The 16,879-nt window shown below is 37.4% G+C and overlaps 1 protein-coding gene across 4 annotated transcripts in view; it reads left to right on the top strand.

Annotated features, from left to right (window-relative positions):
• USP54 (ubiquitin specific peptidase 54) overlaps positions 1-16,879 on the top strand; it is a 92,478-nt gene that overhangs the window by 53,278 nt on the left and 22,321 nt on the right. For all 4 annotated transcript variants that reach the window (XM_056494980.1, XM_056494979.1, XM_056494977.1 and 1 more), the window contains exons 4-11: positions 5,756-5,890; positions 6,997-7,110; positions 7,273-7,355; positions 9,200-9,305; positions 11,216-11,362; positions 12,539-12,688; positions 13,958-14,126; positions 15,377-15,547. In XM_056494980.1, coding sequence (XP_056350955.1) covers positions 5,756-5,890; positions 6,997-7,110; positions 7,273-7,355; positions 9,200-9,305; positions 11,216-11,362; positions 12,539-12,688; positions 13,958-14,126; positions 15,377-15,547 — 1,075 coding nt within the window. The remainder of the gene's footprint in view (positions 1-5,755; positions 5,891-6,996; positions 7,111-7,272; positions 7,356-9,199; positions 9,306-11,215; positions 11,363-12,538; positions 12,689-13,957; positions 14,127-15,376; positions 15,548-16,879) is intronic.

The raw sequence follows: 16,879 nt of genomic DNA on the forward strand, positions 1-16,879 counted from the left end.
AGCTGTCCTTACCACTCTGTGGTTTGTCTGCCATAACACTGGAACAGCTTTTTGATATATTATTTATGCTGAAGTCTACTGTGATTTGGTTTATTTTCCTTTTTTTCAGCATGACTTTGCTTTGGTATTTATCACAGCTGGAAGAGGGTAGGAAGGGGGAAATCCGTCCACTGTACTGAACATGCCACAGAGAGTTTGTTCTCCTTCCAGGGATTGTACTGGGAGCTCGATAGTGCCAGGATACAGGACAGAGTGTTTTTTGTAGGTCACAAAAAGAATGTTCTATTGATTGATAAATTCTAATAGGGCTGGTCTTTTCTGTTGTTTTGTCATTTGCAACAAAAGCAGGAAGAATGTGAATTTTCTGTGTAGAAATGATGTTGTTTAAGATGAAAAGGGGGAACAGTAGGGTTTTACAGTGCTTTGAAAAGTGGAGTGACTGTAACTATAGTTGGTTCTGATAAGCAAATTGCTTGAAATGGAGTGATTTATTATGAAATGTTCATCATGTGGTTGAGACTCTAATAGGCTGGTTGCAAAGATTTCATCCTCTGTTTTATGCCTTTTTTTCCGAATGACATTAGTATTTCAGAGTAAAACAGTAGTCAAAATACATAAAATAATTACTTTTATTGTTTCAAACTTTTTTCTTCAGTTGACACTTGCAGTTGACTGCCTGCCAAATAAACTAGCAGCAAGTACAGTTTCCTGAGTTAATAAACTAGTAATTGAAGCTTCCAAATAACAATTGGCTGTTTTGATCTTGATCAAGTAGTTAATGAATGGTTACCTAGTAGATGTGCAAATTCTATGATTTCAATTTCTTTTCTTGCCACCATCTAAACAGCACTTGTGGAAAGTATTATTTTTACTTGATTTTGGTAGTAGCCAGGAGTGCCTGACTTGACAGTCTCTATGGGGGACCTGATCTTAATATTCAGGGTATAGTGTGAGTACAAATGGAAGAGACATAAAAAGAAAGGAATAAATGAAATCTAGGTTGATTGTTACCAGACTTGGATGTTTGAAAAGAGATCAAAAGACACAAAACCAAATAGACCTAGAATTTGTTGCAGCCTTGAAGGTGAATATAACATGACGAAATGTGGGGAAGAAATATGATCTAGTGGGGTGGAGGCTGATGTGTTTGGATAGGAGAAAAGTGATTTTTAGCAGCCATTTAAAACAGGTTGTACTGAGTACTAGGCTTCACTGGGAGAGTGTGATATTCTGAATGAGATATTAGGTACTACAAGCAAGGAAAAAAAGGTCCACTGAATTGAACATGGTAAGAAGGACATGCTATTGAAATGGAGAGAAAGCTTAAAATTATGCAAACAAAAATCCCATCACCAAAACCCAGAAACAATTGATTAGTTAGGGAATACTAAGGCATTTGTGGGGAATGTATTTTGTTCTTTGAAATACCATACCACTAGAGCTGCAGTGGCATCCCTATACAGAAGAAACTTCTGTATAATTCTGAAAGGGAATAGTTAGTTCTCAGAAAGCTGCCAAGAACACAAAATTACAGTGCATGAACACTGTTCTGATTCAGTAACTGTTCCCTATTGTCTTCACCCATCAATTTATTCTTATGTCAGCCCACTTTTGCATGCTTGATTAAAAGTCACATGTGAATGTTTATCAAGTTTGGTTTGTCTCATCAATAAGGTTGGTTACACACTGCAGATGTCACTTTACCCCAAATAAATGGAATACTTCTTTCCTAGGGAGGAAGTTGATTCCAAACACTATTAAAGATAATTGGGAGCAGATCTTGTAAACTATGGGGGGAGGGGAGGTGGGGGGGAATGTTATTCAGTTACTGCAACTTTCACATCTTTAAAGGAGCTCCCAAGAATGCATGTCAATTCCACGACTTACCTAAAACAATACTTGCTATCTTTATTCTCTAAACCTGGTGAAAAAACTTGATTTATGATTATGCATGTGAATTTTAGTGTTCTGAAATAGCTTCAAGGTTTGTTAAGAGTTGCATGATAAAGGTTTCTTGTCTCCAAACTTAGGTTGTTTTCCTTTATTTGATACTTGGTCAATATTCATCTAGAATGTTCTTACTGATGCCCACAGCCACACTTCCCAAAGTGGAGGACGTTCTTTTGGAAGCCCACTGGCTCTGCAAGGCTTTGTTCTGATGTGGTCAGAGGCCCAGCTGTGTAGTAGTAGAAAGGATATGAAGCCTTCAGATTAAAAACTACAAAAAAGCCTTCTGAATAGTAAAAAAACAAACTAAGGCCCTACGATCAATTGTTTGAGATGGTTAAGGAAGTTCCAGATTTAGACCCATCTGAGAGTAAGCTGGTGAAAGATAACATTGTAATTGGAGTTGATCATAGTATTTGGGGGAGGACTATATGCTAGATGGACTTTGTGAATTTATTGGTCTTAAAAGAACACATCCACTTCCTAATTTTATTCTCTGCTACCCTTTCCAAACTTTTGAAGTGCTGTAGGGAAGGGGATGTGAAGGGAGATGGGCCTGTTTCCCATATAGACCTCTTGTAGGAATGCAGTTTTACCAGAACACAGACTTCCTATCAGAAAAATCCCTTGCTCACGCTATTCTGTCTTAGCTTGTAGACTGGACAACATGCCAACATGTCCTCAGTGTAGAAATCAAAGTACTGCTATTAATACAGTATAAGTAATTCTTAGATTTTATGTTAAGCTAATTCTTTTTTTGTTCTGTATCCTTGATTTTAGTTACTGAAAACAGGTAAAATAGAAGAAGCTTCACATTTTCATGGAGCTTTTAGCAGTGTCGTTTCATAACATTGCCACAGTTAGGGACACATTTGGGTTGGAGTGTAGGCATAGAAAGAGATCATTAGTGCAATGAGTACACTGATGGGATTTCTACCATCTTCAGTTTCAGAAGAAGTTGAAGTTTTTGGGGAAGAGCAAAGTTTGAATGTTTCATATATGAAATTATCATGTTCCATAAACCCTTGGAAGAAAGGTGCCATGAGAAGTCCTGGGGCAGAATCAGGAGTGCTTTCCTGGTCTGCACCCAGCTGGCTTTCATACCTGTGTACGGAACCAGTGTTTGAGCAGTTAACAGTATCGCTCACAGGCAAGACCTTAAATTAAGGAGGGAAATCTCACTTAGATAATGTAAAGTGATGAAATTGCAGGAAATGCCACACCTCTCCATCTGAGGTTGAGAGACAAGAAAGACTTGTTCTGAAGGAGAACAAAGAACCTATCTTGAAAAAGAAAGGGGAATCAACATCAACAACCCCATCTCCCCCCCAAAAACCCCAAACCAACCCCACTGAATGAAACCTAAGAAAAACCAAACTTCCCTGTGTTCAAAGTGCTTTTGACTCCATTTGAGGTGCTTTTGGAAGTTCCTACAAGCACTGGATTCCAACGTGATTTAAACTGCACTGTGCAATGACATAATAAGATTTGATGTTTATTAGATTAAAATGCACAATTACTCACTGGTTTTAAGATTTTTTTTTTCTCTCTCTTGTAATCTGAGTAAGACTATATACCATTGTGTGCTATGTCATTACAAATTTGAGAAAGCATTCTTTCACATGATACTGGGCTCTGTTACATCCTGCTTTTTGCATTCTTCACAGAATTGACATTGCTTAATTATTTTTTCTTCCATGGTAAGTATAGTGTTTCTTTAAAGATGTAGGTTTAAAAGAAGAGTTTCAGTTTCCTTGTTTGCTTCTCCTTTAACCTAGTTTAGAGCTGTATTGTTTCTCGCCCCCCCAGGAGTGCAAGCATTTCAGGGCTCTCATTGAAGCAAACCACGTGCTGCCCATCAGCTCATGGCAGTGAGGTTCTGTACCAGTTACTAGACAAGTGTCTCAGATCTGTGAACTGAGATTGAATAAATGTAATGAACACATTTCTGAAGCACGGTTGTGAATATTTTTAAATGCTCTTAAATTATTTAATGTAAAACGATAAGCAGGATAGAGTTATGTTTCACTGCCTGGTTTTTTTTTTTTTTGAGGGTCACTGAAATGAGAAAATTCACCAATGAAACATGAAACTTATTCAGTTATCAGAGTGACAGAAATGGCAATCATGTTTAAGTGCAGAGACTTTGTCATTCTTTCTGTTTTATGTATGTATATATAAAAGATAACTGAGGAGGGGTATTGTCTGTAGTTCATGAAGTATGATACTGCCTCATGGCTTTGTCTTCCTTACCCTTTTCTCATGATTCTGTGATACTCTAATAAAGGCAATAGTAGAAGAGCTGTAGGTTTCAGCACAGTGGGCTGTTTTCCATGAATGAGCACCTTGAGGACCACTAAAATAAAAGTTGCAGTAAAGAGAGATTGGCATATTACATCTGTTTTAGATTATGTCACCAGTATAATTCCTTATGGGCAGAAATGGCAGGGGCATGCATGGAGGGAGGGTGGTTTGCTAGCTGTGCTCTGCACTTTTGCCAGCTTCCTCAAAAAAGACAAGATTGTACCATTTGGCAAACCTCCCAGCTTACCTTCTCATTTCCTGATAAGAAACAAGTAAAAAGAGTTAAAGGAGAGAAAGATTTAGATTATTTCCAATTAATGTCAGTCCTAAGTATGTTGGGGAGAAGATTTCTGTAACTAAAGGAAGAAGTGCTACATGAATTGCTGCAGATTAATACAGATTTGAAAGAAAATCAACCAGACAAGCCAGTTTGATTTTCTCCTTTTTCTACTAGATTTAGAAGGCAGAAATGCAGACTGGTGCACAATTAAAAGTGATCCCTTTTTCCTCTCTTGCAGTATGAATTGAGCATTTCCACAGTTTTTAGAGAAACTGTGAGGAAAGTTTTATAGGAAAGGACAAGCAGAATTTTGACATTGACACTGATGAAGATGGTTGCTTGTCATATGCAATGAGGTAGAAAATAGAGCACAGTGGTGAAGGGAGGGTTGTCTTGTATTAAAATAAGGACTAAAAGTGTTTTGTTACTTAGGCTGAGGATCTTGCATACAGAATTATGTTTCTGTTTTTGTAGGAAGGGCACAGTGCAAGTTAACTGTTCAGATGATGTTTTGGATATTTCACACACGTGTGCATGCAAGCACACAAAATGAATGTGGTCATTTAATCAATTGGGAATATGTACAGAACTTCCATGCATATAACCCACACTTCAGACAATAATGTGTCTCTTTAGAGCTACTCATCCTTGCAAATGGTTGTTACCCAGATGGTGTGTGAGTTACAGTTATGAAAGTGCAGGTTTATGGCAGCAAGTGAACAGCTGGCTATACGTAGAACTGCCATTCCTGTTCACATTGTGCCTTTCCCCTCCTGCATGCTGATACAAAAATCATCTAATTCTTACCCACTTGGACTTATGAAAGGTAAATTTCTTCAAGTGTGCAAGTATCAAGTTGTGGAACATGTTTGGAAAAAGTTGCTTAGAAAAGGGAGCATGGCGGCATGGGTAAGCGGGAAGTGAGAAGGTTAAATGGAGAGGGAGAGATGGGAATAAAAAGTGTGAAGTCTTGGTGTTTGTTGTATTTGCTTCAGAAATCAGATTTGGAGAAGGAAAAATAGATCCAAGGAAAGGAAGAAATACACCAAGGTGCATATGATTTCAAAGGAGGATCTTCCATGATTTTCTCTTGTATTCTGTGTACTGTACAAGTATCTGTGTCTTGCAGGATCCAAACAAGTTAAATGTTTGCTGTTTGTTTTCAGATAAATTGAGTCATATTTTGAAAAATACAGTAACTTTATCTTCCTGGTTTTTTACTAGGGCATATTCAACCAGTTTCAGTGTAGCAGTGAGAAGGTACTGCCTTCTGATGCCCTGCGCACTGCTCTTGCAAAGACATTTCAGGATGAGCAACGCTTCCAGCTGGGCATCATGGATGATGCTGCTGAATGTTTTGTGAGTATAACTGAAAGATGGTTTGACAGGCAGAGATGTGGCCCACCACTACCCAGTCTTCCCTGACTTTTTTTTCCACTTAATTTTTTTCCCCTCTATTTCTCCTTTCCCCAAATTGCAACAGACTTTTCATGTCTGGGCACAGAGAGATCCCCAAACTAATGATTTGGAAATGGTAATATCATTGGTAACCATTTTTACAGCTTTTTTTGCATGTGTACTGCTTGCCCTCTCCAGTGTGCTTTAGATGTGAATTATGAAACAATTGCACTAAAAGAATGATCCTGGATTCTAGTTTTAAAGATTGCCTCAAAAGGGTGAAAGGACATTTTGTTTGCCAGTTATTCTGAAATTGTGTTTTCACTGGCAAATATTTCAAGGAAAATTGTACAATGTTAGAGCTGTTTTGCCAAATAATTAATCTTAACCTGTTTATAGCAGGCCTTTAAACCACCCAGGCAGCTAGTAGTGTTAGTGAAAAGTGTTCTGCTGGAAGAGTTTTCAAGAGATTTCTGGCACCCACAGATTAATGTTGGCAACAGTGGGGGGAGAGAAGGTCTTGGGATAAGAACTCCTAGGAACTTTAAAACAGATGTAGTTGTATGAAAAGGACTGAACAATTCCTAGATATTGTTTCATACAGAATTTAGTCTGCCTCTTCATTTATTAGTTCTCCCCTTTTTGATAGAATATAGATGATGTGGTATATTTCAAAACACTCATGGAATATAGGAGTTGATTTATTTTGTGTTGATGAGGAGTTAGTGTCAATCCAGTGATTTTTAAAACTTTATAGGTATTCTGTTATATTTGGTCATATCCATGGATGCTTGAGAACTTGACAAAAATCAGCAGCAGAGTCTTCAGCAGTGCTAGTAGATAGAATAAATGCTTACCTGATCCAGCATTTCAAAACAGAAGTGGAGGGCATTTCCTTTTTTTCCATGAAATACCAACTTCTGTGCTTTTGAAGCAACTTTCAAAAATTTGCAGGAGCCTTCTGTCTGTAACATGATTGCATCTGACATGCTTTTGTGATTTATATCTTTGCTTTTGTCTGCAGTTAAAATTATCTAATGCATTTTTTCCTTTTTTCCTTTGGCTAGGAAAACCTGTTAATGCGAATTCACTTCCACATTGCAGATGAAACAAAGGAAGATATTTGCACTGCACCACATTGTGTTTCCCACCAGAAGTTTGCAATGACTTTATTTGAACAGGTGGGGTAATGATATGTGCTTAATACCAAGGGCCAGTTCCCAAGTTTTATGTTTTCATTCGTAAAACATGCATTGCCACAGTAAAGAAATGTGCAAGCAGAAGTGCTGCAGTGGAAATACCTGTTAAATCTTTTCAATGTATTGTCTTTTCTATCTCTTTAGTGTGTTTGTACCAGTTGTGGTGCCACCTCTGACCCGTTACCTTTCATCCAGATGGTACATTATATTTCCACAACCTCACTCTGGTGAGTTGAGTTTTTCACAGGAAACCTTCCCCACTCCTTTTTTCCCCCTCCCTTTTTTTTTTCTTTTTTTCCTCCCCTCATATTGGTTTTGCAGTTGGATCTTTATGATCTTTATTGATTTAATGTCTAAAACATGGTTTGGTCAAAGTCGGCGGGGCTTTGATAACTGTGATAAAGAGCATGAGGATTCAGTGAAGCAAAAAATGGCAGTTTAGGCATGGATCAGTGTGTCTGCTTGTTTATGATTCTGCATCTTGACAACTGTAGTGACAAGGACTCAACATACATTTGGAAAGACTTTAATGTGTGAGCAGGTGATTTAAGAGGACAGATAAGAGAAACGGCAAAAAAAAAATTACATTGAAAAGGACCTTTGGACATCTCCTCCATACTTCTGTTTAAAGCAGGGCTAACTTCAAAGCCAAATCAGGGTTGTGTGTAGCTGAGTTTTGAAAGTGCCTAAAGGACAAAAATTCCATTCTCTGGGCTGCCTGTTCCAGTTCTGAACTGGAGTGTTTTTTCCTCCTTCATGGTGACCAGGGCAGTTCCCTGATAACTAGGGGAAGATGCAGGAAGGGAAGTTCTCACTGGAGGTCAGATGTGGTTTGCCCTTGGTAAATCCACGCTGACAGCTCTGACTCCCCTTATCCTTCACATGCATGGGGTTGATTTCCAGGGGGATTGATTTGGTCTGTCCTGGCCCCAGGTACTGGAGTGAGACTGACCAGCCTGTAGTTCCACAAATCCTCTTTTCATGAATGAATATATAGCTCTTGTTTAATCTAGTTATGGGAGAATGGCCTGGTCACTGTGACCTTTTGTTCAAGGCGGTGCACAGAGCATGAGCACTAGGTCTGTTGCAGATTGTTTGAACTAATGCTGGAGAAGTCTTCTTTGAGTAAGTGTCTGCTCAGTTAAAAGCTTTTTAAATCTGATTGAGGCAGGATTCTGTTACTTGTTTCTGTCTTGAAATCTTTGTTGGGATTATAATGTCTTTTTGTTCTATGTCCGGCATGTGAGATGTGTAGTTACAGAGCCTGGAAAAATTGTCATGAGAACTGCTAGTTGCTCTTCACATACAGGCCTTTTAAAAGGTACCACTCTACCTGTGTAGCAAGAGTACTGTAAAGCATCCCCCTTGTGGCTGCTGCCTGCTGTTCCATCAAGCTGTAGATTTTCATTAGATTCCAGCAGATAGTGTATATCAAAATATTGCTTACTAGGAAAAGCGGAAAATAGTTATGTAAATGGTATTCACTCTTCTTTAGGAAATATCAAAATAGATCTTAAGTTATGCATAATTTTAGAAATACCAATACATACTAATATATTTATTTACCTCTGAAACCATTTTAAGCTTGAACATACTTTGAGCACTAATACTCTTGAGTACATATTGTCATCTTTCTTTCAACTTGGACAATGAAATAAATTTGGTACTGTGATATTTTTTGTTAGTGATTTTATTCAGAATGTGTCTTTCTGTGCTACTTTACTATAACTGTGCTTATTGAAGGGGGCACATTTTGATGCAAATATTTTATTTTGAAATCAAGTATTTATCAAAATGCCTAAATTTTCTTTTAATATATGAGATTTAAGCCAAACAATCCATTTCTATTTTGAGTTTTACTTGTTTTCTTTATGCAGTATTTTTGTGGAAGATACAGTAATTGGCGATTAGTTATGTGGGGGTTTTTGTACTGCAGTATTAAATATAAAAATTGATGTGTATTTTAAGTTTCTTAACTTCCAAAAAGTTTAGGTGAATTGTGTACTAGGTTAGTGTGGGTTTGTGTTTTTATTATTAAAATTTTGTTTTCTCTACTTTGTCTATACTGAAGCAATCAAGCTATTTGTATGCTGGAGAGGCGGGAGAAACCAACTCCAGACATGTTTGGAGAGCTCCTGCAGAACGCCAGCACTATGGGGGACCTGCGAAACTGTCCAGTGAGTAACCTTGGTTTTCTTTGGGTGAATTCACTATCTCACAGTTACTCAGTGAAGGAAGGGAAAACTTAGAGAGGATGGCTGCTTCTTTGACTAGCCACAAGTATTAAATGCAGGAATAGATGCTTATTTTTTATGTATATCTTGTTAGATTTCTAAAGTGAGAGTTCAGTATCTTGTTATGCCTTTTAATAAATATGCAAGAAGTTATCATCAAACTTTTTTTACGTATAGGTTAATAGGTAGGGCAGGAAACAGCTGCAGAGTTGCTGCTTCATGTAATGCTACTATTAGGTGCAATAGCTTTAACAGGAGGGCTTCTGTACCTGGTCCCTGGGGCCAGTATATTTCCATTTTATACTTGGCTCTGCTCCCAGTTTATAATTCTGAAAGCTTTAGTAAAAGTCTCAGTTGAAATACATACTTTTTAATATTGACAAATAGTGGCTTATTTATCTTACTTATCTAAGTAAAAGAAATTAAGATATTTTGTTGTAATTTAAAAGGTGCATAGGAGTCCAGCTATTTAATAGCCAAAGAATGTGAAATTTAATAGAAATACATTATTGGTCAGGGCAAACTGCTATTTGACTGTGAAATAATCAATTGGATTAAATTGCATACCACCATTTGTTGCCCCTTTTTTTTAATACTCATCAGGTTTAATAACCCATTGACATTTAACTAAGTGTTGCCTCAAAGTTATGCAAAGGAAGCTTTTTATCAGGATGCCATGTTCCTGTTGTCATGTTGAAAATGCTGAAGCAAAGAAGACAATTTGAGAGTAAGATAGGTTGGGAGGTAATAAACAGAATTGCTTGTACTTTAAATAACCCTTTCAAAAGATGTGTGAATAAATTAATATTAACACCTCATATCTACATTTAAACATCAGAGTCCTCTGCAGTTTCTTTCTGCTTTTATAACTTTTCATTTTTGTTGCTCACTGATTGTTGGAATTGAAGTTCTGGTTAAATTTTCTAGGTTGCTTTGGAGAAGAGACGCTTTGTGATCTCTTCCCTGGTTTTAGTGTCAGAAATTATTATATTCAGTTGTGAAGCTGGGCTCTGTAGACAAGAGAAACAATTCTCGGTATGAAAATGGTTTTTTGTCCTGCAGTCTTGTAGGGCAACCTTTGTGATGTGCTCAGGGAAAAAATTAATGTTGCAAATGGACTTTGTCATGGTTTTTGTTGTGTCCCCTCCACTCTGTTGCAGCATTGACACCCCCCCTCCCCTTTAAAATGCACTCATACTTATTTAAAAAGTAAAAAATGGGAAGAAAAATTGAAACAGGAAATAAGAATTGCAGAACTCCTATGAGTTACTAAAACAATTCTTACTCTCCTGATCTTCCCCCTGCTGTTCTCAGATTTATACAAATACTGTCGTAACTATACTGTCTAAGATGGGGTGTTTGAGGTACCATGTAGAAACGCTCAAATTTAACAGCAAAACTGGACTTTTTCTTCTTTTTCAGCAAAGCAGAGTTTTTTTCTGACAGTGACATATAAGGCATTGGTCTCTGTACACACAGTTTCTTATCTGAGATTCTGATCAAAAGCGACCTTTCTGTCCAATTCCTAGCAATGTTACTGGGATCTTTCAAGTACATTTGCTTATCTTTTTTTAAATAAGCTAGTTTTTGTGCTTTATGTATTAATCATTGTCAATAGCAGGAGGAAGAATTGGCAGTGTTCACTTTAAAGCTTGGGAATGCAGGATAGTCTTGATAGCACATCTCATCTATGACATGAGAAGTTCCAACCTTGATACTGAGCATGTCTGCTGTGTTTCACCACTTCCTCTTTGGAAGCTGTACTTCTGAGACTTACACTTGTTAGTGCCTTGTCCTGACATTATAATGAGAAAAGAATTATATTCAATGTTTTGTTTTATTTATATGCTCAGAGTAACTGTGGGGAGAAGATCCGTATTCGTCGTGTGTTGATGAACTCGCCACAGATCATCACCATTGGCTTGGTTTGGGACTCAGACCACTCTGATCTGGCTGAGGATGTGATTCACAGTCTGGGAACTTGCCTTAAACTGGGAGATGTAAGTTTTTTGTATTTTGGTACTACTTGCAAAGATAGACTTTTTCCTGGTGGTCTACAGTAGCAAATGGAGGAAAATGAAAAGTTGCGCATTCACCTTTTTGGTGTCCATAAAAAGAGGAACAGAGGGCAGAACCAAGGATCTGACCTGTCTCTGGAAGCCTTAGAAGAATCTGTGAACTGTGTATGCTTGAGTTTCTGCTATGTCTGAAACTGTAAAAATACTTTCAAATGAAAGGAAATTCTGGATTGGGGTTGTGCTGTTTCAGTGAAAATACATATGTGCTTTTTCATTTTAAATAACAGAAGTTTATTTCTATTTCTTTTGAAGACAAAATGTGGTTTTGTGGTCTTTGGGGTTGATTTTTTTTTTTTTTTTTTGCCTTTAGCTGCTTGTTTTGGTGAAATGCATAGTCATAAAGTTACTTGTGACTGAACAGTCTCTAAGAGGTGGTGGCTTGCACTGTGTGATTGAATGACAGACTGAATGAAATAGGACCTAGATGTTTGTCCTCTGGAGGATTCACTTACTCTACATTAACTGATGCTTTAGGGCTGAATTATCAGTATAACAATCTGTAGCTGTGTCTTATTGTAGCATTGAGATACTACATAAGAATTAATATATATACACATTATGTAAAAAAAAAAAAAAATCCTTTTGATCTGCTGGTATCTTCAGTTGATCTTTTATTTGTTAGCATCATAAACTGGTCCACACTAAATTCTGGATAGCCCTTACTAAGTTAGAAGATGTGCCAGCTGTTTACTGTCCAAACCACTTTGATTCTGCAAAAAGGAATTAATGTTTTAAAAAGTATTTGATACAATCAGCAAGCATGATACAGAATACAAATTTTCAATAGAGCCACTTTCAAATTATGTAACAGGTGTTTTATCATTGTTGTAAATGTCTTCTTCAAGTAGACACATGTTCCAAGTCCAACTCAATTTATGAGCATCTGGTGAGTTGGTCAGAATCCATTTCTGGTCTGTGCCTCTGGGTTGATTAAGCATTGCCTGATAGCTTACTTATTGCCTTGTTTTCTCTGTCTTTTGAAGTAAAAGCGTGACACATCCCTATAGCACTTCGAGGTTTTTGAACATAAAGCAATATGTAAAATTCTGAACTCTTTATTAATTTATCCTTCTGTTTTTCTTACCTCCCGTCTTGAAGCTCTTCTTCAGAGTAACTGATGACAGAGCAAAACACTCAGAGCTGTATTTGGTGGGAATGATCTGTTACTATGGAAAACACTATTCAACCTTCTTCTTCCAAACTAAAATCCGCAAGTGGATGTACTTTGATGATGCCCATGTCAAAGAGGTGAGAAAAAAATGTTTAGGAAAGTATTCTGTTGGAATTTGTTAGCTGCTTATGTGTAAATCCATACTGTTTTCTGCAGATTTTGAGAGGTTTTTTTGCTGGTTTTCCGCTCAGGATCCACAGATTTGTTACTTCGTTTTTCTCAACAAAGTGAAGTGTTTTCAAAAAAAGCATACCAGAAATCTCAGAAGCCCTATTTTTAGTTCTGTTCTGTTGGCTCCCAGTCTTGTTTTTATGCTGTTGTTTGAAAACGTACAGTTTGCTTGTGCATACAGCTAACACCCATGTCTTTCCCTTGCTGACAAGCAGTGTAGCTGTTTAGTGCCTGTTGTTGAACTCTGCTTGAGTGTCTACATGCCAGTCTTCCCTAGTGCTTGCTGCCAACAGCAAATTTTCCGCTCTTCCGTCAGTGCTTTTTTTTAACCTTTTCACCAAGCATGAGGTCCTTGACATTAAAGACACCAGTGCTGGGATCTTGGCACGACATTATAACCCATTAGATTGTTTGGCATTGTTTCATACCACTCTCCTTTTTTCCTTCTAGTCATGGAATCACAAAGATGAGAGAGGGAAATTTTCTTCTGTAGTCACGCCAAGCATAATCTCAATGGGGAAAAAAAACTCTTAATGCATTTGTTTGGTCATACTTCTTCACAGAAAAATTTGGCAAGGATTGGTACTGCAGTGCTTTAGCAGAATACTCACATATGGAGCAAATTTGTTGGAGTAAATATTCAGTGTATCAAGTGAAACCTGTATTAGTAAATGGGGAAGATTTGTGAGATTAGTATTACTATGTGAATTAATTGCGTGGCCTATCAGTGCTTACAGAGGTTCTGTCACAGCTGGAAGATTAACACATTTGAAGTATTTAGCTTTGATTTGAATTTACTGTCTTTACTGAATTTATCTTTTATTGTTGATTTTGTTCATTAACAAATTATTCTGCTTTTTGGTTGATGTGAAGTTAGAACATCTCAGAGGATGAAAAATTTTTTATGGAAAAAACATCTGAAAGAGAATTATTATTTTTGTAGTTGTATTTTTATCAGGAATTGTAATCAGTTTAGCCATAGGATGATGAATTTTAATTAGGTTGGCTCAGGAGTTTTCTTGCTGAGTCCCAGTCAATGCTGGCTATAGAAAGAGTTAAAGTATGTCAGTGGAAAATCAAACTATAAAAGAATTGTGATGAGGGAAAAGAGAACTTATTCTAGAAAATGATGACAGAAAACCTTACTTGTGTTTTTTTTCTGGTTGTCAATTCAGATTGGTCCAAAATGGAAAGATGTTGTGACAAAGTGCATTAAGGGTCACTATCAGCCTTTGCTGCTGCTGTATGCAGATCCAAGAGGAACTCCAGTGTCAACACAAGACTTGCCCCCTCAGGTGGATTTACAGCAATATGGCAGGACTTGCTATGATAGTGAGGACTCAGGTAAGCAATGTGGGCTCTGTGCCTTGTACCTTCATGCTGAAATTCAGCGTGTGAAACATTTTGCTTCTTTGGGGCATGTGTATGGTTGTCAGCAGGGGTCCTTGTTGCTTGTTAAAGCTTGTCAAGAATTCTGAAGAGGGTTTCCAGTGTTTTCTGTGAATCTGTGAATCTCTCTCTTGGTTTGACTGTTGATTGTTTGGGTAGCAATCTTTTCCAAAAAAGTTTGGAGAAGGAAATTGGGGGATGAGGGAAGTGAAGGTTGTGGTGTGGTGTGAGATGTAGAGAGGAACACTAACCAATGACTTCAATAACTGAAGTTTCTGACTTCAAAAGATCTAAACCGTCCTTAAATAGGACATTTACTGCAGGACTTGTTCTCACCAAAAATGCGAAGTGCTCTCAAGGTCAGTGTTTGCAGTTAAACGTAAGAATAACCACCTTTTTTATTGTATTTTTTTCTACTTTAATTTCTCCCCTCAGAAATTAGTATGTAACTCATACTCATGTGTATTAAGGAGTGTATACATCACATGTAAAATGTCCAACAGTCTTCAAACTGTTAAGATTTTTTACTTTTATTTACTTAAAATGGGGGAGGAGATTGCCATTTTCACCTTGTCTAAGGAGTTCAAGTATTACTGTACTGAAACTGAATCATGATGTTTCATACTTTTCAGTAGGGGATCAATGCTGGCTTGTTGAGAAGGAGCAGATTACTTTGATTTAGATAAAAGTATTTCAGTACAAAGTTTATACCAGATAAGCTTTTGATTTGTAATAGATGAAACCTGTTAATTATTATAACATGATGTTCCTGTTACCCTTATTAGTATTTCGTACTTGAGTAATTTTTTTACTTTCCCTGAAGCAGTGTTTCATATTGTAGTTGCACTCAACAGTGTTGAAAATTAGCAATAATTTCAGCATGGTACTAATGTATACTTCCAGTCCCATGGATGTAATTTAATTTTGCGTATTAGGAAGATTTGATAAACTTGGACCAAAAAGGAAGAAAATAAACAGATTTTTTTCAGAAGGAATGACACTGTCTTCCTGCTTCCAAAGGAGCAGACTTTTCGTATAATCTCTGGTGTTCTTGAATATGAGTTGGTATCTTTGCTATTCTGTTTTTTTCTGTAAACTTCTGTATAGTTGCCCCTGCTGTCTTTTCTTAGCCTTTCTTGACTTTTATAATAGCTGAAAACGATTGAAATTTGACATTGCTTCCTTGACATTTCTTTCTTCCCCAGGGAGAGAACCTTCCATCTCAAGTGATACCCGGACAGATTCCTCTACAGACAGCTATCCTTACAAACAGGCACACCATGAGTCTGTGGTCAGTCACTTCTCCTCTGACTCCCAGGGGACAGTCATCTACAATGTGGAGAATGATGCAGCTTCACAAAGCAGCAGGGACACAGGTAGCAGACACCATTGCATCTGTATGTGATCCATTGTCTTTAGATAACATGACTGCAGTAGATTCTAGCTGAAAATATCACTGTATATGCACACAACCTTTAATAGAATAGCAAACAGTGTTTAATATCCTGAGTTTGTTGTTTTGTAATGAACAGTTGGCATTCACCAAAAAAACCATGATTTAAAAGTCTTGTTGGCTTCTGTAAACTTGTGTCTAGCCAGACAAGCATTTACAGATTTGTTTTTCCGTTATCAACAATATTTCCTGCTCTGTTATATAATTCTGTGAGTTGGCGTCTGTGCAGCCCTGTTATAGGCTTTGGTAAATGTTGTGTGTGCTGTTTATTCATCTCCAGGCAGTTACTTCATTTCAGGAGTTGCAGCTGTCTGGGAAAGGTGCTTTCATCACCAGAGACCCTCATATTTGGGAACTAAGGCTTTCCTGTGTAACTGGGCATTGGTAGTATTTACTGCACCAGTGAGGAGCTTAAGATAATTTCGTGCCTGTGCCATGGAAGCAAGTTTAGCTGGAATATCCAGCTAAATATCCAGTGAGAAGACAGTCTGTATGTATTTATGTATTCCTTTGGGCATCTGCCTGAACAGTCTGCAGTCCACAACAGTCTGCCTGAACACTCTTCAGTTGAAAAGAGGTTAACTGGAAGTCTGAAGATTTGATCTCCTCAATTATTCATGGCCAGTGCCCACAGTTAGCCTGTTTCTGCATACAGTAACTTCTAACATCACGTCTAAAAAAGTAGCGCATAAGTTAAGGTCAGACTTCTGTAGCATCAGAAATAGGATCTGCTATTTCTGTTTGAAAAGTTGTTTTATTGTGCCATAAATAGATTTTCTAAGAAGACCTAAGAGTAGAATCAGCAGCTGTTAGGTTGCACCAGAGTGTCAAAGCTGTCAGAACCGCTTTGTCCTTTTATTTGTAAAATTGTTCCTCTTTTGTATCACAATTGGTTCATTTGTAACCATCTATGGTACATCAAAATCTGAAAAAAATGTTTTGAGTTCATTTTATTTAGTATTCTTTCATTCGTCATCAGAGATCTGAGTAACTGTAATACACAGTTTAAGATAGCCCAACAGTCCTTCCATTTTTAGCAAATACTTAATGCTGTAGGGACCAGTCATAGCCTTAGGTAGCGTGTGAGAAAGAAAAGAAAGTTGGAGCAGAAATTGAGTGATGCAAAAACAAAATGTATGTTTGTCTTTGATAAAGAAGACAAAATTGAAAGAGTTAGTGGTATACTATTTAAATAGTCTGCAAAAATGGCACAGAGTTTATTGGATTAGGTTACTGCCTGCAAAACTTGCCATGC

The sequence above is a fragment of the Oenanthe melanoleuca genome, chromosome 6 (assembly GCF_029582105.1).
Source record: "Oenanthe melanoleuca isolate GR-GAL-2019-014 chromosome 6, OMel1.0, whole genome shotgun sequence".
NCBI classification, from domain to species: Eukaryota; Metazoa; Chordata; class Aves; order Passeriformes; family Muscicapidae; genus Oenanthe; species Oenanthe melanoleuca.